General features: G+C 32.0%; 2 protein-coding genes across 3 annotated transcripts in view; both read right to left on the bottom strand.

Moving 5' to 3' along the window:
- LOC143048184 (uncharacterized) overlaps positions 1 to 1,466 on the bottom strand; it is a 91,490-nt gene extending 90,024 nt beyond the window's left edge. Inside the window, exon 1 of the mRNA XM_076221709.1 lies at positions 1,302 to 1,466. Within this exon, the coding sequence (XP_076077824.1) occupies positions 1,302 to 1,353 (52 nt within the window). The 5' untranslated portion in view covers positions 1,354 to 1,466. The remainder of the gene's footprint in view (positions 1 to 1,301) is intronic.
- An 8,165-nt stretch (positions 1,467 to 9,631) lies between these two features.
- LOC143048182 (uncharacterized) overlaps positions 9,632 to 22,733 on the bottom strand; it is a 42,478-nt gene continuing 29,376 nt past the window's right edge. For both annotated transcript variants that reach the window (XM_076221705.1, XM_076221706.1), the window contains exons 22-30: positions 22,068 to 22,259; positions 20,498 to 20,697; positions 18,757 to 19,030; positions 17,744 to 17,893; positions 16,093 to 16,279; positions 14,888 to 15,081; positions 13,208 to 13,471; positions 11,758 to 11,927; positions 9,632 to 11,413 (exon numbers count right to left, since the gene is read on the bottom strand). In XM_076221705.1, the coding sequence (XP_076077820.1) occupies positions 11,275 to 11,413; positions 11,758 to 11,927; positions 13,208 to 13,471; positions 14,888 to 15,081; positions 16,093 to 16,279; positions 17,744 to 17,893; positions 18,757 to 19,030; positions 20,498 to 20,697; positions 22,068 to 22,259 (1,770 nt within the window). In that variant the 3' untranslated portion in view covers positions 9,632 to 11,274. The remainder of the gene's footprint in view (positions 11,414 to 11,757; positions 11,928 to 13,207; positions 13,472 to 14,887; positions 15,082 to 16,092; positions 16,280 to 17,743; positions 17,894 to 18,756; positions 19,031 to 20,497; positions 20,698 to 22,067; positions 22,260 to 22,733) is intronic.

The raw sequence follows: 22,733 nt of genomic DNA, 5'->3' as shown, positions 1-22,733 counted from the left end.
TAAGAATATATTATATGTTTAATATTCGAATAAAAAATTAGACAAATCAAGGTGCAACAATGACAAACAAAGACATGTGTCTTGAACTGTTGGGTGAAATATGTTGAACTGTACTTTAACCTGTATATTTCTCTTTGCATACCTACAAATGTTGGAATGTGATTGGTCAGTTAAAATAGTCCACTAAGTTAACAGTTTAAAAAACCAAGATGCCGAAACTACTAATTTCGTAGCCTATGTAAGTCTTTCAATTTCACTCTAGTTTTTAATATTTATTCATGAGCAGTGGCCATACACATGAATGGAATTGTCAGTTTCCAGGAAAGTCGAAAATGAAAGAAAAGGAAAGTGAATGTTTGGATTTGATCACCAGGAGTAAACAAAATAGTTTATGTTATCAATGTGTAAACTGAACTACTGATAAACTAAGAGTCAATCAAAAACTGCGCGTAATATTTCAGTAAACATTTTTTTACCAAAAAAAAAAAGATATACAGCAAAAGAATAATTATGCGCCAAGGTGGTAACTGTACTCCTTTGGCTAATGCTCGTGTTTGCTCTCTCTCTCTCTCTCTCTCTCTCTCTCTCTCTCTCTCTCTCTCTCTCTCGTTGCCTGTTTAAGGAAACTACGTCAATCAATAGTTAAGACATTGTACCAAAAATGGATTATAGAATAACATGTACTAAAAAAATGCCCGACAGATTGGCAGTTAGACAAACAGACAAACTGAAAAACCAACTACAAAATTTAATGTCCACAACTGTTTTAACCAATTTGTATAACAATACTAGGTAGAACAAACCAAAGACAAACTATGAGAACAAATAAATTAAGAGAACAATACTTGAACGATACAAATTAAAAGGAACTCGACATGTGCCATAACAAACAAGTAGATGCAAGAAAAGGGAAATGAAAATGGAAATTGTTGCATTACAAAATTATTTTCACACGTTATTTTATGTACCTCTTGTATGGTTTTACCAAAGCTTTTTTACATAATTTCTTGAGAACCGTTATAAGGTATTCATGCAGTTTTCAGTGATAAAGCCAGTGCAATTTTCATTTCATAAATTTTGATAAAATTCAAAAATTATGTACTATCGTTAATTAAACCTGACTCTTATGTTTGCAGATTTAATTTATTCTAGTCAGACACCTAATTTGTGCAATGTCGCAATGACTCAATTGATGCAGGATATGCTTTCTTAAAACAAATATGCATGTACCTTACAGGTCTGTAAAATAAATAATACGTTATCCATATTATCTGAAACAAATATATTTATGCAAAACTTACGTATATAAATGAGAAAAGTCCAGCTAATTATTATGCATGTTTCCAAATACATAATTATAACCTTCGTTGATGAATTTTATTTTAAAGTGCATTTGTACATTTCATCACAAAAACTATATATAGAGAGACTTTTAAATGTTCAAATGCATGATTGATCCATAATGGCAGAACTTTTTGGTAAATTAAAATGTTTGTAATTAACCACTAAGGTAACAAGATACGACCTTTTGTGAACAAACCATCCCTGGATGTTTAAATATAAAGATTACATTTTTTAATGTTTACTTTTTTTTAGGTTAATTGATTTTGCCAATCCATTAAATAAAGTCAATAATCAAGTTTTGAATAATTATTGAATAAAACCAGGAAGTAGATTTACAATGTTGTGAAATTTTGTATCGGTCAGATAACACTCTTTTCGTGATCTTCGATAATGCTTTCAGAAGGGGGACGTTTAACCCGATGCCTCGTGTAAGGAGAGTGCCACGCTCTTTGCACGTGAAGAACCCTTGCAACAACTCTTTGAGGGGTCCGTAGGTGGCCTGTTGCAAGGCAAAATTTCTGTCTCTATCCAATATACCCTCATTTTCCAGTGGCAGTTCAAATTTCCCCGACCATCATCCCAGATGGCCTCTATTGTATCAACCTACCTATTGTAGTAATTGTGAACTTGTTCTCGTCCTAAATATGCATAAAATATTTGCCACTGGACGTTAATCAACCAACAATCAATTAATCAATCAATCGATAATGCTTTCTATTTTATGATACGATCTTTTTACAGCCTAAACATAATCGTTTTAATTAAAAGTCGTTAAAAAAGTTCCTCAAACTAAACATATACAAAAAGTGGTTTAAAATATCTTTAATGATTATATTGCATGCCCAGCACATATCGATATGAGTTTGATTAACAGACATGCATATATGCATGAAGCACTACTGTTACCAAAGTTACATATATTAATTATATAGTAGAAACTCCATAACAAATCTTTGAAAAAAAATAAATTGATAATGATTTTAATTCACCATTTTCAACTATAATAGATTCTGCCACTGCATCCTAAGTGATACGATATTTTTATACTCGAGTGATATTTAAAACAGAATTGTAATATCGTATCGCACGATATTGTAACTTTATTATGCCAGTCGTCTTTTTCCAGACATCACGAACATTCCACGTCATGGTTGAATGTTGACCAATGAAATACTGGGATCAAACAAACTACACGTTAATTGAATAAGAATAAAGAACATGCCGGGAAAAAGAAGAATCGGTTAACAATTAGAGAAGTGCATTTAGACATTCTTATACATTGTGCTACTCGGACTTCTCTTGAACTGAATTTTAATGTGCGTATTGTTATGCATTTACTTTTCTACATTGGTTAGAGGTATAGGGGGAGGGTTGAGATCTCACAAACATGTTTAACCCCGCCGCATTTTTGCGCCTGTCCCAAGTCAGGAGCCTCTGGCCTTTGTTAGTCTTGTTTTATTTTAATTTGAGTTTCATGTGTACAATTTGGAAATTAGTATGGCGTTCATTATCACTGGACTAGTATATATTTGTTTAGGGGCCAGCTGAGGGACGCTACATTGAAGACCTGTTGGTGACCCTCTGCTGTTGTTTTTTATTTGGTCGGGTTGTTGTCTCTTTGACACATTCCCCATTTCCATTCTCAATTTTAATTTTATGCAACATCTGCGTATTTTGACCTAACTGGGATGTAAAAAACAACGCTTTAGAATAAAAAATATGACAGAAATAGTTTAAAATAACTTTCCAACATGTCTTTAAATCAACTTAAAACATTTTTCATCTTGTATCATTGAACCATATAATCGGGGCTAAATTTGGCCCTTACCAAACCTACTCCTTTATCTAATGATTGTTCTAATTTCTTGACTGTTTATAGTAAACCTTATTTATTACTTAGAATCAAATTGATCTACCGGAAAAAATGAGTAGGAACTCTTAGGAGTTCTTTGGTCTATGGGTTGAATAGTTTTCCTGGTACTTTTGATACTATTTACACCACTGGGTCGATGCCACTGCTGGTGGACGTTTCGTCCCCGAGGGTATCACCAGCCCAGTAGTCAACACTCCGGTGTTGACATGAATATCAATAATGTGGTCATTTTTATAAAATTCCTGTTAACAAAACTTTGAATTTTTCGAAAAACTAAGGATTTTCTTATCCCAGGCATATATTACCTTAGCCGTGTTTGGCACAACTTTTTGGAATTTTGGGTCCTCAATGCCCTTCAACTTTGTTCTTGGTTGGCTTTATAAATATTTTGATATGAACGTCACTGATGAGTCTTATGAAGACGAAACGCGCGTCTGGCGTACTAAATTATAATCCTTGTACTTTTGATACTATTTCGTAAGTCAAATAGCAGAACTTGTATGTAGCCCAACTTTAAGACAACTCAATATTCCCCAAGTCATGTATTTTACATATACAATAAAACGTCAGCAGAAAATTTCAATAAAATATCAAGTCTTTGTGAAGTAGTAAATGTTGGTAAGAAATTATGCAATTTTCTCTTTAATATCCGAATACAGTTGTTGACATTTTGAATTGAATAGACTTTCCGACATATTATCTATTGAAAAAGATAAAAACCATCGCACGGATTGTATAAAATAACTCCTGCATGCAATGAAAACTATTGATTTACGGCGTCACAGGTTTGGTTTGTATTAAATGGGGAAAAAAACTTAACACTAAGAATACAATATATTACGAAGTAAGTGATGTGCAAAATAGATCTATAGAAGGACAAAGCAGACAAGCGTCTAAAGTGCCTTTAATTTGTTCTGGTATTGGAATATTGCTGCTCTAATAGAGCGAGGTAAAATGCATACAAGGTTTCGAACCTCAGTCTTTTTGTTCTGGCATTGGAATATTGCTGCTCTAATAGAGCGAGGTAAAATGCATACAAGGTTTCGAACCTCAGTCTTTTATTTTTGAACTGACATGCAATATATGAAATGTTTGTCAAATTTTCCCCAATAACTTTAAGTCGTAGAATGTTTAAAGACTACGTAAATCGGCGATTGTTTATGCCAAACGTATTTCTTTCTTTCTATTGTCTGTTTACTGGAATCTAGTATGAACAGAACAGTAACGGCTCCAATTCATATGCATCTGATTCGCATTTTCGCAATAAATGTCTCTCCAGTAATGCGCAAGGACAAAATATTTGAAACTTCATTATTATTATAAAATGAAGAGCTTCAAAACAAAAAAGACAAAAAGTATATCCAAGCATAGTCAATGAATTAGAGCTTTGTAGGGCGCAGATATATTTTTCAATTCAAAAAACTGTCAAAATTTTGTAACGGCAAATTTTGATAACACAATATTCGTTTGTTCGTGCTACATGTAGTGACATAGTACTGACTACAGGGCTGGTAAAATTTCGTTTATTAAAATATCATCAGATTCAATGTATCTTCCGTGGGATTTTTTTTATTATTTCTTTGCTTTGTTTCTTTGTTTCATAAATAACTAAACTATAATAGTATAACTGTGAAATAATACCATATATATCTACGGTATAATTGTGAAAATGTTACCATACAATGCTATAATATTAAAGAGGGACGAACGATACCAGAGGGAGAGTCAAACTCTTAGATAGAAAATAATCTGACAACGTCATGGCTAAAAATAAAAAGACAAACAGACAAATAATAGTATAGAAGACCCAACATAGAAAACTAAAGACTAAGCAACACGAACCCCACCAAAAACTGGGGATGATCTCAGGTGCTCTGGAAGGGTAAGCAGATCCTGCTCCACATGTTGCACCCATCGTGTTGCCTAATACATAAGATTCGGTTACAGAGGTTTAAATTCTGGCACAATTGTACAGCTAAAGGGTTAATTATTATAATGTTTCTAGCATTGATGCGATTTATTGATTTGATGAAAGCTGTTTTGTGCTTTCCAGGTATCTATTGATTTAAACCAGTTTTAACTGTATTTAAAGATTATGATGGCTGTTACACTACTGTCCCAGGTATTCACACTCTTAAGCCCCTCTCCCCCTCCCGCACTATGGATGTGTCTGCATCAAACCATTCGGTGTTTGTCGTTGGATCGAGCCCGTCAAAATTGTATTCCTCTTTTGACTAATTTCATATTTTGTTCTGCTGGACCTGTTGACTACGGTATCGGTTTGGCTCGTTTTTAAATACAGTGTAAGGTAACCAATAACTCCTCATATTCACCTCATTTAAATTCTGGTGGATCGGTATCTGATAGCAATCATGGTAACTCATCTTTTTGATTTTTTGTTTCATACAGTATTTAGATCAGATTTACATTTTTTGGGGAAAGATACTCAAATATATCCAAATATATCGAGATTGTGATATAATTTTCGGCATTTATTTTGTAATCCTATGTTTATTATTATTTCATGACATTGCTTGAACATAAAGAACACACATTTAGCTGTGATACTGTGGAATCAAGTATACATTGAAATCTGTAACGAATATTTGGCAAACAGAAAAAAATTAGGAGAAATTGACCATACATTCATCAAATCAATTCAAATAACATGTGTATATTTCTCCCGGTTTCTATATAACTATTATAAGTTAAAACGATTTAATTATTGATTATTGAAGCAAACTAATAACAGCACTCTCTTAAAAACTCGTTCGAATTCTATTACGCGAAATGTTAAAGTAGTTTAAGCCTTCTTTAGATTAACTTTACCAACAAATTACATTCCTTTTCTGTAGAAATTTGAACTTAAAATAGATTTTTGTATTATGATATCTATCACGCAGATGATTGTTATATATGAAAGAAGTTGATTAAATCATCAGTGTATTTAAATATATAATGTATACCGTAAACAAATTTGTTTTCCGTATAAAATACAACAAAGATAAGAAATTAAAGTCCCTTTGTACTGGTAGGACAATCAATATAGCTACGTCACGAAGTTAATAACGTATATCAAAATATTTTGTGGGACGATATTTCATAAAAAAAAATCGAAATAAATATTGCTATTAGTTTATCTTAATCAAAAATTATTGACAACAAAATTGTTCAAATTATAACCGAATTAGTATACTAATTTTTCTATTTGAACAGTGGCTTAGTTATTAATGTTCACTGTCCGGTATATCTTTAGAACAGCAAGGTCGCCTATTTTTATAACCGTCGTGGTATCTTCTCTAATAACGGGACAGGAGACAGATAGGAGAAGAACGTTAGTTACTTAGAATTAGTGAGATAGGAATATTTTCATTTACAACAATTGCTCAGTATTGGTATGTTACATGTATACTGATTTTTTCCCCAGTTTTTTTTTGTGTTTTGGTTTCCTTGTGCTATTTCAACATGGAATTTACTTAAATGAAGCTACCCAATAAAACTCATTGACGAAAAAGAATTGACATAGACATGCTACAATAATTTTACATTTACGCCAAACGTGCGATTCGTCTACAAAAGACTAATCAGTGGCGCTCGAATAGCCATAAAAAGAACGAAGTTGAAGAGCATTGAGGACCAAAAATTCCTGAGATATTTGTCAAATACAGCTATGGTAATCTATTCCGGAGGTATAGAACGTAATTGAGTAAATTACACAAGCTCAATACTTCATTTTGAGTCTGAAGCTCATGTGAAGTGATCCAGTATCTCTACCACCGAATCTCAGAGCCTTGTCAATTTATCAGTTATGCTTGGAGTCCAATCAAATCCCACTTAAATGGCTTGTTCCCATATTTCAAAGCTATTAATGATGAGATTAGAATTGAATCTTTTGTACTTGCTGGAAACGTTTTTTTTTTGATAATATTTGCCATTTAGTTTTTTTATATCAACTCCATATCTTAATGTGATTTTATTATATATACAAATAATTGACGATTAAGAAAACCACATGGTATTGAAAATATTTATATAGTCATTCATTTGTTCATTGGAATGTCTGCGAAGTGACACACTTAAATGAAAAGATTAAATTTGTCGTTAGCGCATTGACCAACGAAAGGACAGACTTTGTATATGTTGCAATATGAACATAATAGAGGAATTGTTTTTCCCTATACATGCTCATAGCAAAATCGGTACAAGTTAGATAACTTTTTACAAGCTCATGTAAAACTCTACAATTACTCTAAAGCTTGGAATATCGAATTACATACTTTGTTTATGTTAATCAAATAATTGTATGTATACTTTGTTCTCTGTTGTATGTTTATCATGTATTGTTTAGCTTACTTTGTCTTATCATATGGTTTTTCACTTATTTATAAATTGACATCCGGGATTCATTCATCTTTATTATCCTGTTTATTTTACTTCCAACGATACATATAACCGCAAACTGTTAGGGTACCTTTTGAAAACCTGCTATGCTCAAACTACCAATACATTATTTTTTTCAATTTGGTTTTCCAACTTTGAGTACTCTTGATTAAAATAAATATCTAGTTAGCTTTGCGACAATCAATATCTATTCTTAATTTATTGCAAATTCATGATGCTTGCCATTGGTTTGTTAGTCTTATCACAATAAATTATAATGGTTAGTGTTATTCCTAAATAATTTGCTCAAATTAATAAACAATTAATGGTTTTGATGTCATCATGATATTCAAGAAATAAAGTGCCACAATGATATGTCCCGTAGAGATTGTTATTGAGGGAAGTTCAACCCTGGATAAGATGTTCCAAAACAAGAACATCCGAAGTATAAGGAACTAACCAATGTATCAAGAAGTAAAATAACAAAAATACCAAACTCCAAGGAAAATTCTTAATCAAAATCCTGTATCAAATGGCAAATCAATACCTGAAACAAATGCGAACGAAAACAACTGCCATATTCCTTGCTTGGTTTAGGTATTTCTTATGTAGATAATGGTGAATTAAATCTGGTTTTATATCTAGCTAATGCCAGTAATGGGCTGTTCTTTTTATATATCAGTTCTATTCTTTGTTACTCATAGGTTCGTTATCACAGAGAACCAATGGATTGAACAGGTAAACAACGGAAATTGTAATACAACCTGTCACAACTTACTGTTTTAAAGTAAACAGCATACCAACAGCTTTGGAAGTATGGTCTTTTCTAAATATAGAAAAGCATCAAGACCAATGAGACCAAAATACAACATATTAGTTAATATATATATAGGAATAAGTATTATTTATTTTAGAACAATTAATTTTTTCCCCTAGAAAAATACAAAATCAAAGACCATAATTTGATAGTTAATAATTGTTCAATCAAACAATTATATTGTAAAGCTATATTCACAATGAACCACACGTAGGTCAGATTTCCTGACTGTGCGAGATGTTCAGTGTACTAGTATAACTGAAACAAAACCACCAAACATCATCAGACTAAGATGCAGACTCAGGTTATAATGTTTATGTGCTGTCAGTAGTCAAGAATTAAAAAAAAAAACATTCTTCACAAATATGTCAGTTTTTATTTACTATACTTCACGGTAAATTGCCAGATTTTAATTGGCTAATATGAGAATGACAATTTACTCTATTTCATGGCTGAGCGGGAGAAAATTTGTTTAATGTCACCCTCTCGTGTTAACCAATAAAAAATCGATAGTTTAAGGACAATGAATTGAATTTACAACAAATAATTAAAAAAAAAAAAATGCTCAAGTTTTACTTTTTTGCTCAGATATTTTTCATAGACTGTCAAATAATGAAAACAAACCACCTTGCTTCATTTCTTCTGTTGATTTTCTATTATCTGTTACATTGTAAATACTAAGGCTTTTCTACCTCAGGAATAGATTACCTTAGCTGTATTTGACAAAACTTTTAGGAACTTTTGGTCCTCAATGCTCTTCAACTTCGAACTTTATTTGGCCTTTTAAACATTTTGTTAATTCGAGCGTCACTGATGAGTCTTTAGAAGACGAAACGCGCGTCTGGCATAAGTAAAATTTTAGTCCTGGTATCTATGATGAGTTTATTTATTGTATAACGTCAAATTAAAATACTTAATATTGAATATTCAACAGTAAAAGACAATAATGATAGGACATTCAGTAAAATCTATTAAATAGCCAATAAGTGAGATGGTGATCGAGCAGATCGGTATCCCTCGAAAAATAAACATCAGCTTCGCCTCAGACAATGTTTCCTCGGGGTAACAATCAACTCTATCGTCCTCTCAGCTATGTGTTATTCATATACAGACACTCTGACAGAGCTAGATATTTTCTGTACAAGGGGAAGTAATTGGAAATTACTTTTAATTATTTCAGAATATCCTCTGAAAAGAGGAAATTTGTAAATAAATAATTCAGTTAAGTACTTTTTTTTATTAGTAAACATGTTCAAGACAAGACAATTTCACTAAATATTCTTCCAGCAACAGTTCTGAAACAATCTAGCTATAACACGTTTCTCCCGCTGACCGGCACATTGAATATACCTTTAACTCCTTGTCATTCAAAATCTACACTTTTGATTTGATATTGCTCTTACTGTTTCCTCTAGTTATCACGTCATAAAATTCAGATAATCGCTTCGAAAACATAGAACTTGATATTGTAAAATGACCTGAATATGTCTTAACGGAACAATAACCAACTGTATTTTGTTGATGGCTATTTATTTACATTTTTTTATCATTGAGTAACAGCTTCTTTGACGCGTACCTCAAATTCATGAATATACCCCTAAACAAATGGATCTTAAACAACTGTACACGGCAAAATGTCAACCGGATACCACACAAAGCTTTAAAATCTACTCGCATATTTCATGTTTACCCATGGAACTAAACAAAAAAACTTCTCAATTAGTTATTCAGGTTCCGCATCATTTGCTTAGCTGACAATAGACACAATTATAGGGTTGAGCCGAAACATTTTCGTTTCAGAAAAATAAAAACAGAGGCAGTAATGTTTCCCTAGACAAAACTAATAATCCACTATTTCCTGAAAACGTAAACAGAACAACGATCGGGTTTTGTAGTAATCAAACAGCTTGAAATTATTGACAAATCATTATCTACAACGACCATTGTTAAATACTTGGAAAGAAATATAGCTGTATGTATTTTGATTTACCGAGAGGTAAATTTGTTTAAACTAATGACAGGTTTGCGACGTCACAAGTCTACAAAAGTGTTAGTAAAAATAAAAATCTGCTCTATCGCCCTAAAACAATTAATTGAAAGATCATACAATAAAATATTTGGTAACCCGCAAACCTTACACCACGCTCTTTTGATCGAAAATGGAGAAATGCAATGTACGTATTTCCGCATATCCAAATCGTAATCTGTTCTAATGAAAAAATTTAACCGTCACCTAAGCAAACACAACAAATATTAATTTTAAAAATACAAATATATATAGAAATCAATATTAATCAATATCCATTATCATAATTTACTATCATTCTACATTTTAAACTAAGTAAACATACATGTACTCGACGTTTTTAAACGTTATAAAAATTAAAAAAAAAAAACCCACGAAAAACACTTTTTTATGGAATACTACTATAGAAGTTATAATTTTCAAACGTTTCCCTATTTGCAAAAATGTATAGGGATTTCATCGTCAGGCATAAATAATACTATTGGTTTACAACATCATAGGAGTCTAATATATCAGTGAATCCAATTCGTTAAACATATCAAATATAAAGCATGTCCCACCTAGCCTTGCAGTCATAAAACTTCCATGTAGTATGATGTACGAATATTGTTCTCAGACTCAGTAATCAGCCAATGAAAAACTAGATTTGGCTTTTCGACCACAAATTGTGTGCTCCGACCTCTGAGTAAAGTTTGATGTCCGAGACCCGAGTTGTTCCTTTCAGTTTTAAAAGTTGATTGAAGATAAAAGATAAAAAATGTTTAAAAAAAACCTGGAATACAAAACACATGTTAAATAGAGCCACACTAACAAAAAAACGGGAAAGTATTGCAATCAATCGTCGTATAGAGCTTTTTTGTCAACTTGATGATATGAAGGTGGAACATTGGGTGATGGGTATATTTCGTATGCATCAAACTTGATTCGATCTTGTAATTCGGCATCTCCTTTTCTATTGCTAGGACCAACTGACCTACGAAAGAAAGTACAGAAATATATATAAAAAAAAAATGATAGCTTTTTTAATGGATACAACATGTTTTCGTTCATTAGTTATATAGCTGGAAGAGAAGACAAAGAAAATTAACGAAAGCAAGCCAAATCATATATTTTATTGATTCTTTTCTTGAAATCTGAAAATGAATGTAAATACCCGTGCTTAATAACAACTTGTAGAGCTCATCTACCATAAACACAACTTCTATTTTAATTGTAACATTTGGAATATTTAAATAAAAAAAGGCCTCAACAAATTTGTTAAGAGTAAACACTTTTTAGTTTAATACCACCTTTTATAGATTTTTCTTTAATACTTACTTTGATTTTTTGTACCACTTGAATGCAAGGAAAACAATGACACAGATGGTAACTAGACCAATCACTACCCCTACCAACCAAATCAAACTTGCAGTAGCTGCATCTGAATCCGTAGAGCATTCCGAACTTGTAGAACTATAGCAGCTACCATCAACAACACAAATATCAGACTGCAATTAAAAGTTAAAAACATATTAAGGAAATAACTTTTGTTAATATTGCATATGACTAATAAAGACTAGGCCAAGTAAGAGCTTCTACAAAAAGAAAAATCAAGCTTATAATCGGTGCCATTTTTTGGGAAAAGTTACCTTTATTTTTTATATACATGACAAAATCATAGGAAAACAGAAATGCACCCTTGTCATCATCTTACGGTGTTTATATATCTCAACTTGTACGATTCGCTCGTATATGTAACAATGTTTTAGATTTTAACGAGAGAAATGTATGTATTCCTGAAAAATCACTACACCAGGGTTTTCGACATCACAAACTAGTCAAAACATTTACTGAATTTTATCATCGGTATAAGGAAATCATTCGTAAATATAGCTCAACATTCTATGGAAATATTCTTTATAAAGCACAAAAATGTCAGTATTCACCTCAGAAGCTAACAAAACCTTTAAATAGACTTATTAGGAAGGTATATAGTTACGATACTGTTGTCAGGTCATTAAAGATTGCATATTTTAGCGTTAATATTGATTCACTTATAGGGTCTTTGCGTCGGAACTAAACACATTCATTTATTAAAACCAGTTGTTGGCATGACACGGGTTATGTTCTTCTTATAAATGTTATGATGGTATGATACTAAACCCCTCACGGGAAAGATTGTGTCTGATATTCATATGATGAAGACATAATCTTTCAATCAGTTTAGTTGAAGTCTGGAGCTGGCATGTCAGTTAACTGCTAGTAGTCTGATGTTATTTATGTATTATTGTCATTTTGTTTATTTTCTTTGGTTACATCTTCTGACATCAGACTCGGACTTCTCTTGAACTGAATTTTAATGTGCATATTGTTATGCGTTTACTTTTCTGCATTGGCTAGAGGTATAGGGGGGTTGATATCTCATAAGCATGTTTAACCCCGCCGCATTGTTGCGCCTCTCCAAGTCAGGAGCCTCTGGCCTTTGATAGACTTGTATTATTTTTAATTTTAGTTTCTTGTGTACAATTTGGAGTTTAGTATGGCGTTCATTATCACTGAACTAGTATATATATATTTGTTTAGGGGCCAGCTGAAGGACGCCTCCGGGTGCGGGAATTTCTCGCTGCATTGAAGACCTGTTGGTGACCTTCTGCTGTTGTCTTCTCTATGGTCGGTTTGTTGTCTCTTTGACACATTCCTCATTTCCATTCTCAATTTTATTGTTGTAAGTTGCAAATTTCGAAAAAGGCATTTATTTAACAGTTGATCAGATAAAAAATATTATTACCCTTAGTTGACAAACGACATTTGATCCATTTGTTGTGCATGTATAACACGCCGAATCATATGATGCAGTTGCAACAGTATCACTGTATGTCACGCCATCGTTTGTCACAGAGACAAGCTGGAATGTCACGGTTGAGGATTCTGTTGATCTTTTCTTGCGACGTCTAGATCCGGTTGTCAATGGGCATTTAACTTCCCCAGCATCCTCCAGTATACCAGCGGTAGTAAATGATGTTCCAGTGGAAACCAACTCATTATTCACATTCTGTTAAATACAATTATTTAGTTATTTCTAACAATATTGACAAAAATATTCTGATACAATATTAAGTACACACATGTTTTACCCCGCCGCATTTTTGCGCCTGTGACAAGGCAGAAGACTCTTGTTGTTTTTAGTAGTCTTGTGTGTTTTTTAATCGTACTTTATTTGTATATTTTTTACTTTAGTGTGATGTCGATTTTCACTGAACTAGAACACATTTTGTTTAAAGAAAAGCTGAAGCCCGCAGTCCTTTGGTCGAGTTCTTTTTTGACAATTCCCCATTTCTATTCTCAATTTTATTTGACACTTCATGTTTGTAAAATTGAGACAAATAATATAGCAACAGCTTGAAATTTTACAGGAAGTAAAAGAATGTTGTTAGAAGAAAGATCTATTAACGATTCCCTTTTTTGTATATATTTTTTTTTTAATTCAATGATAGATATTTATTTTAAAAAAGTGTTTTACCCCAAAAATGTATCTAAATAATTTTTATCCCCGGCTTAGTATATATCTAGGATGTTGATAGGTTAACGAACGTCGTTACAAAACCCATAGCCCCTGGGTGTTGCTAACCCATATTCCCGGGAAACTTTACGCAAGTTTTCCTTAGTTCCATGATTGCTCCTTGTGAAATATCAAATTCTGTAGATTATCCATAATGTTTGTAATTAGATATTTAATTCATTAACGATTTTGTCCTATTATGCCGATCATTTACACTCATTCCATTAAATGCATCACTTGACTGCCACATTTTCAAGGAATGGGACTACTGACCTAGCTATGCAAATGGCCCACGTTGACGTCACACCATCTATGACGTAACTCTCACAACATTGAGCGCCAAATTTGACTCAATCCAGTTTCTCTGTCTCCATATTAAAAAAGTCTTATATTTGACTACCTGTAGGGTTCTACCAAAGGTAGTACCCTACACCCCGTAGAAACTATGTAAAATTTCCTAATTTCAATAAAAAAAATTTAGATAATGAAAAAAAAGTTGTTTTCACGTTACACTTTGTACCCGAATTTCCATAAAACTCGTCCGATTCGGACTAAGACCGGGGATAAATTCGTTATCTACGTTCATATCCGTAGATATGGATATTTTAACACCCTTCAGTACCCAATACACCCTTCGGCTACGCCTAATGGTGTACTTTGGTACTTCAGGGTGTTAAAATATCCATATTTACGGATATGAACGGCGATAACTTATAATCAAAACAAGGAAAAAATAAAAAAAAATAACAGTAATTCGAAATATAGTTATGCTTAAAAAAACTTCGATCAAACTAAGTTTGGACGCCTTTATACATAACACAATGGTTTTGTTATTATTGTTCTGACTTTCTATTTTTAAAAGATTTATAAACATTTCATTCATCTAAAAAATCATATACTTATACTTACATTTGCAGTTTCAATACGGCAGAGTAGATTAGCTGATTCATAAAAGTTTTCACCATAAATCGAGATATGTCCACATGAGCTAATAGATTTATCACAAAACGATTCATCAGAGATTCTTTTTACTACATCGGGACTTGCAGTCATGTTTACTCTACAATCTTTACCCGCAAAGCCCGTATAACAGTTACAGATTTCTGAAGAGGAAAACAGCATAAAAAACATATGAACAACGTATGAATTACACGTTGATAGTTTTATTTCATTTATTGTATGAAAATCACATAGTGTATGTTTAATTTTTAAACTATATCATAAATGATTTGTAACACTGCCTTTATCATTTTAATTCATATTATTTTGTGAAATAAGACTACGAAGGATAACTTTAGTTGCAATGTAGCAATGTAAATTTTGTTTTTATATTGAAATGCCATTAAGGTCAAAAACATAACGTTTAGATCAATTGAATACAAATGATAATACAAACAAAACACAAACAAAAAGAAATGAAGCTGTAAATTTCAGGAGTTATATATTAAACATTATTTATAACAGAAAGAGGAACTTTGAAATGTTGAAGATCAGGCCTCACGGTCATAAAACTTTCGAACATGATTTTTGTACTCAGACTCAAAAATCAACCAATCAAATTGCTGGATTTTATGTTTCGAGCATGATTTTGTGCTCCAAGCACTGGGCATAGTTTTATACCTTCAAGGCCAGGTTATGTGTCAAAAATACGAATATTTTTTTCAAATGTAAATATGGATAAAAGAAAGGGTGAATTGATGAGTAAAGTTGTGAAGAGATATTGAATATTTGTTTATGAGAGAGTAAGTAACCTTATGTCACAAAAAAATAAATAAAGTCTCCCTCTATTGACAACAGTTTTGTGTGTAGAAAACTGTATTACCGAAAGTGACAAAATTTGCCTGCCTAGTACTAATGTTACTGGAATTTATGTTTTAGTGTTTTGGCTATTGCATGGGAGGGGAGGGCAGATATGATGACCAGTAGTTTTTAGTCATGGATTATTCATTTTTTATAGTTTCAATTCAGGAACTTTAATTCTATTATATATAATTGATGTAACGTTTACGATTAAATATAATTTCATTATATCTACAATGTTTTTTTTATCATTATTGACAAAAAAATCCTATCTTCCTTTTAAGATACTGTGAAAGTGAAAGCTTATAACCTACTTTTTACACACTCTCCATGTTTCTTTCCCTTATATTTGCAGTCAAAAGGACAGACATTGTCATCAATAAGTTTAGCTACACTTTTGTCATCATCCTTCCATAAGGTATTATTTGTTCTGACTTCGTTCGCACATTCTGTTTTTAACAATTCAAACGAATCGTCCATGTATTCGTCTGTTCCAGAAAGCTTTTAAAAATTTAGATCTATTATTACTAATTCATCACACATCTTAGTATTTAGTTTTCTATGTTGTGTCATGTGTACTATTATTTGTCTGTTTGTCTTTTTCATATTAGGCAATGACATTGTGAGTTTACTTTCGATCTATGAGTGTGACTGTTCCTCTTGTATCCATCGCCCCTCTTTTTTGAACATTTGCAATAACGTAATAGTTCTCTCGAATTTCTATAGTGGTTGTCATTGCATTTTTTAGGAATGTTGTCAATTTTATGACTTTGTATTGACAATTTGTCTATTCTATGGGCTCATTTTCAAAAGTAAAGACCAATGAAGCAAAAACGAAGTACTTTTTTTGTTTCTAAACTGCTACGATATTATTCATTAAAGATGAATTGAAACAATTTGTACAAGTTTTATTCATATATAATACTTATAAACGTTTCAACGTTTCAATATTGAAATGCCTACTAAGGTAATAGCGAATGATGTACTCGCTACTATTTGCTTTACAATAACTTCCTATTTTTGCAAGAGAAAAAATATTCGTCATGTTGGTATCATGAAAAAGAAGATGTGGTATGATAGCCAAATGAGACAACCCTCAACCAGAGACCAAATGACATAGAAGTCAACCGTACGAATGTCAACAATAAACCAAACTTATACTGCGTTATCAATGTCGCATGTACTGTAAAACAAATACCAAATACAAGTACAGTACATTTTCAGACACAAAGAAAATTTGCTCTTAAAATGGATAAATTTTCGAAAATTGCTGTTAAATGTGTGTTACGATTAATGATATTTATTTATAGTATGTGATGGTAGATATATCCGAAAATATCACTGAAACACTCAATTATCCTGTAGTCCTTAATACAGTATAATAAAAAGTAAAATCACAAAAATACTGAACTCAGAGAAAAATCCAAAACGGAAAGTCCCTATTCAAATGGCAAAATCAAAGGCTCATAAACATTAAACGAATGGACACCAAATGTTTTCTAGCTGTCTTGATACATGCATTTGATACCACTTTAAATCTGTCATACACTCGTACCGACATATGTCAGTTTTTTTCAGTTTCGTGCCGATTATCTACTTAAAGTTTCTTGTTTTCAACAGCGTAATGTTGTTCGCCTAAAATATTACACAATAAAACTTTCAGATAATGTTAATCTTTATATAAAGATGGAATTTATGTTATAACAGCGAACTGTGTAGATATTTATGTAACGATGAGATTATTGAGTTATTAGTGTACTTGAATCCTAAGGTACAACATTCGTCAGAATAAGTTATTATAACTTGTAACTCTTTATGTCTAAACAATGTGTTTAAATGATGCGCACTCTAATAAATTTCAGATGCTTGTATTTTAATAATCTCATGATACTTTATCTTCAATTTGTCGACACTGATAAACATATTATTTATTAAAGATATGTGTAATGCATATATTCTACGTACCTGAATGTTCTGAATGCAATTTGTAATAGCAGCAGTAGTATTGACATTTGACAGTGATGAACAGGCATCAAATAATACAGACTGTTTAAAATTATTATTACATGCATCTTCTGCACTAGATGCATTCCAACCATTTTTCCAATCCATGCTCTAATAAAGATAAGATATCTATTGTCATTTGTTACATAATTACACCTTATATAAGAATGCAAGATTTTGATTTGTTGGTAGCCAGTGTGTTTTGCGCATTTTATTCTAACATGTTTTCCTCATTTCAAAAGAATTTGCAAGTTTTTCATCACTGCCGGTACCGGTGAATATGCCTCAAATACCATGGTATTTGCTATTTTGGATATTGCTTTTTTACCCTCGCGAGCGTATTCCCACCAAAAAATTTCAGATATGACGTTACATAAACAAAGCGAGCGGAAATACGCGTCAGCTCGCTTTGTTTATGTAACGTCATATCTGAAATTTTTTGGCGGGAATACGCTCGCGAGGGTAATGTATAATGCCCGCGGTAAAATCCACTTAATTATTCACAAACGTATATGCATAAACATGTTAATGAATTACACTTTACAAGTAGAAAAAAGATTTAACTTCACCTGTAAAAAGAGTTTCAACCACATCGGTGTAATTAAACAGATATATCATGTTATAGAGGGGTATTTTGCGAGAAATACCAGCCTTGGGACGGAATTTTTCTCGCTTTCCGGCTCGGGAAATTATTCATTAAAATTGATTGTCAATCCCAATTCTGGAAGTATGACTTACATTATCAACAAAAAATCACGATTAGAAAAACGTATTTTGTTCAAGCATGTGTTCCAAACGCAGTCTCAGTTTTACCATTAGTAAAAAGACCAAAATGTCGCCGAAGAACCTTTACTGTAAGTTTGCATAAAGATAAAATATTTTTCTAAAAGCTGTATACAATTGTCATTTGAGTATTGTTATTGAATTAAAAAACATAGAAATTCTATTCTACAATTAGGATGAAGAAAGCTTACAACTTCTGGACGTTCAATGTATGCTATCTCATCTGAAGATATATCAAATGACTCTTCGTCACCTTCGTCGTCGGTAGAACGCTTTGATCTCACTGAACAAGATTTTTTATTCATATCCAATGGCGGACAGACCGGCTGGCTTTCTTTCCAAGAACAATCCACTTCTGATGATAATTCTCCAAGTGTCTGGCCGAGACATGAACAATACATGAACGACTGAACCATCTTTTCTGTTCGAGTTTTACTGATAAACAGGCTCTCAGTTTCTGGAACACTGCAAAAAGATGTTTCAATCAAAAAAATAAAAACATTTTTTTCCCCTAATTTTAAACAAAAATCGGCAAGTAAGAGTCAAAAGGAATATTTTCGCTTTTTGGATTAAATTTCTCTAAATCAAATATTATTCGCGTTAGTGTTCATATTCATATGTCGAATCTTTATTTTATAAACATTTAAATATCACAAAGGATAAATGATCTGTGCTCTTGAAACTTAACATTAAACCAGTCAAATGATAACTTTCAAAATTACTCTTTTTGAATAAAAGCGCAATATCTAACTACAAGCATTCTAGACAGGAACCTGATGTTCAGTAGTTGTCGTTTGTTGGTGCGGTTCATAGATGTTTTTTCGTTTCTCTTATTTTATATATAGATAAGACCGTTGGTTTTATCTGTTTAAAGGGTTTTACATTTGTCTTTTGTGTAGCCCTTTATAGCTTGCTATTCGGCGTGAGCCAAGACTCCGTGTTGAAGACCGTTCTTTAACCTTTAATGGTTTACTTTTACAAATTGTTACTTGGATGGATAGTTGCGTCATTGGCACTCATAGCATATCTTCTTTTATCTATAAATTACTTAAATATGTTTTAAACTATTTAAACAGCTATAAATTTTGAATTGGTAAAATTATCAAGCTTCTGTTAAATCAAAATATTTAGATTTAATTTCTTCCACATGTCACTGTTAACGTTAAGGTTTCAACATCATTAGGGTGAGTGGTCCCTTTAAGTTTTTGTGGCGTTTCTGATTCTAATTTTTTTACAAATGTTTTCCACTTCAGGACTACCGATCTGTTTATCAGAAAGCATTCAATCAACAAAGGGTATGAAATACGACGTTTATAAGCGAATCTAAGAAATTAAGTATTCTTAATTAAGCAAATGTGATATCATAGGAAGATTTCACAATTTTTTGCATTTTCTGTAAAATATTAGAATTCTCCATAACAGCTTTATACAATATTATTTTTTTCATTTTATAATTGCGCTTATATAAACTGGTCATGACATAATCAGTTTAAAACACTAAGAAAATGATTTAAGGAGAAAAAAAGTAACGAAGAAACATTTTTCGATGAGAGACCGACAAAACTGTTGCAAAATACCAAAAATCTTGAAATACTTAAAACAATCTACAAAACACGGCATAGTACTAAAGAATAAGAAACAGGAATTACACAAAAGTCCAGAAGAATTGGCAGGTCTTGTTGTTAAGGAGAGTCGATACAAACTATAGGGTCATTTAAACTCGATAAATAAACTGACAAAGCATTTATAAAGTATATATTCATATCAAAATGAATTACTGCTTGTTAAAAAACAAACTGATAACGTAATTTTCCAAACACAATCCTACTGCACATCACAAGCTTATCAATTTTTTCATCGCTTATAACATTTAGGGTGATAAGTTAATTTCAACGGTTGATCAACGATAAAATTCTGCCTAATTAATATTACCTCCATGTTCTTGCAAAGTCGGTTGGTTCTTGATAATTGTTACCATCACGTCCAATAAATTCATCGTCATAATTTCCATTCCATGTTCCACAAAGTCCTTCAGTTTCGTGAAGGTCAGCTCGAGATAAGGTAATATAAACATTCAGCATTTTGTTTCCAGAAATCCATACATGAACCCGAGTTCCAGTTGGAAGTACAATCTGTTATGAATAAAAACATTGTGATTTTATTATCTGCAGAGGCAAACTAATGTCATTAAAAATTGTATCATGCTTATGAAGAGCGTTCTGTCTAAACTTTCTCTATGTGTTATGTTGATGACGTCATTCCTGTGATAATAGGGTCGTATTCAATATCGTAGAGGCTACGTAGCTTCTATCAATATCTATGAAGCAGCTAGGCTAGCTACACGTTCAATTTTTGGAATTTTGGATCCTCAATGTTCTTCAACTTTGTACTTGTTTGGCTTTATAAATATTTTGATTTGAGCGTCACAGATGAGTCTTATGTAGACGAAACGCGCGTCTGGCGTACTAAATTATAATCCTGGTACCTTTGATAACTATCAATAGTCACAAAGCTACGTAGCCCTATGTAGCCGCTACGATATTGAACGCAACCGAGATTTTCAAATTCTCTTCTTCACCTTGGCCAATGTAGATTTTGACTAATGTAAAAACTAAGATCTCTTATTGATGACATTATGTTGACCCTAATGTACCTTATATAACATCCACGTTTTGATTTTTTTTTTTCATATCAGCATTTTGACAATAAATGTCGCTTCATTGAAGCTCGAGGCCAAAAATCCAAAGCTTGTTTAAAACAAAATGATGAGTTAAAGGCTTTTACCAATTTTGATATGTTCATTTTGAGTGAAAATCTGTTTCTACAGTACGTAAATTATTTTTTGAAAACACTTCACGTGTCAAACATTATTGATAATCAATTCTCCATAATTCTATAAGAATTAAAAAAAAAAAAGACATATTATGGTACCTGAACAATTTCATCAAAATAACCTAGAATTTTCTATTCATAAATATTAACCCAAATAAATCTGTTGAAAACGATCTTGTTCAAATGTAAACTCTGTATAAATGAGAGATAAAATAAATGTTTTTATTTTGATAATGAGATATAGGCATTGTCCTCTGGTGTGTATTACATTTACATAATGTGTTTCCGGTTTTTGTAGAAATATAAAATAAGTGTGTTTTAGTTACTTAGTATATATACATAATAATCAACTGCAGTTAAATCAGTTCTCTTCAAACAATTTTCATATAATCGATTCAAACCTTTTCATTGCCTTTTCAGACAATTCAGTTAATGTAAACGTGAAAATAACAACTACTGAACAATCTGAATCGATCTTAGTTGACTGCAATCAGGTTGTCTGAACATTAATGAATTTACTGCATCGGCCTATTGATCAAAATACTGAAAAGGACTTATAATTCAATTTTTAAGAGCTGATCAGATCTATAAGACCATCTCAGTCCTAAATTTGTTCACTAGTATATCTAAAAAAAATTTCATATAGTAAATCTTATCTAGAAATATGTACCTCATACGATCCCCAACTGCTGTATACCTCCAAATATTCATTACCAATAGAGCATCCTAGTCTGCGCACGACCCATTTTGGAGGATTTCCACAACCGTAGATGATGAAAACATCCGACGCTGCACGAACAGCTATTGCACAATGCTCTGTCCATGTGTGATGGCTTTCACGTCGTCTTTGTATGGTATTTATCTAAAAAAAAAAAAAGCATGTTTATTTGAACAATAAAGGCAAAAACTCATCATTCATTTGGAGATAACTCCTCGGGTTGTTTATTTATGATCAATTTAAACAAAATTGCAGAGGCTTTTTTGATAATAAACACTGTTGAAAAACTTTTACCCAAAACTATAAAGGAAAGAACAAGAAAAAAGTCCGAGAAACCCGGGAAAAAACAAGATGGATGAAAATATATCGTTATATAATATATTTATTTCCTCAAATTCTTTCGCAATTGACGAATTTTAATCGCCACAATTATTATTTTTTTCGAAAATTGCGAAAATGGCGACCGCCAGCGCAAACCCAGTGTTTCAAATAGTAGTAAAAAGTTCTATATTTCTTAAGGTCATCGTAGAAACAAATTTTTCACGTTTATTGTTTAATCTGTTAATCGTGAGAGAAAAGAACACATAAAGATGGACCCAAAATATGAGTCATTCTTAT

This window comes from Mytilus galloprovincialis, chromosome 10, assembly GCF_965363235.1.
Source record: "Mytilus galloprovincialis chromosome 10, xbMytGall1.hap1.1, whole genome shotgun sequence".
Taxonomy (NCBI): domain Eukaryota; kingdom Metazoa; phylum Mollusca; class Bivalvia; order Mytilida; family Mytilidae; genus Mytilus; species Mytilus galloprovincialis.
Note: the sequence above shows the minus strand (reverse complement) of the source record. Positions and strands in the feature narration are given on the sequence as shown.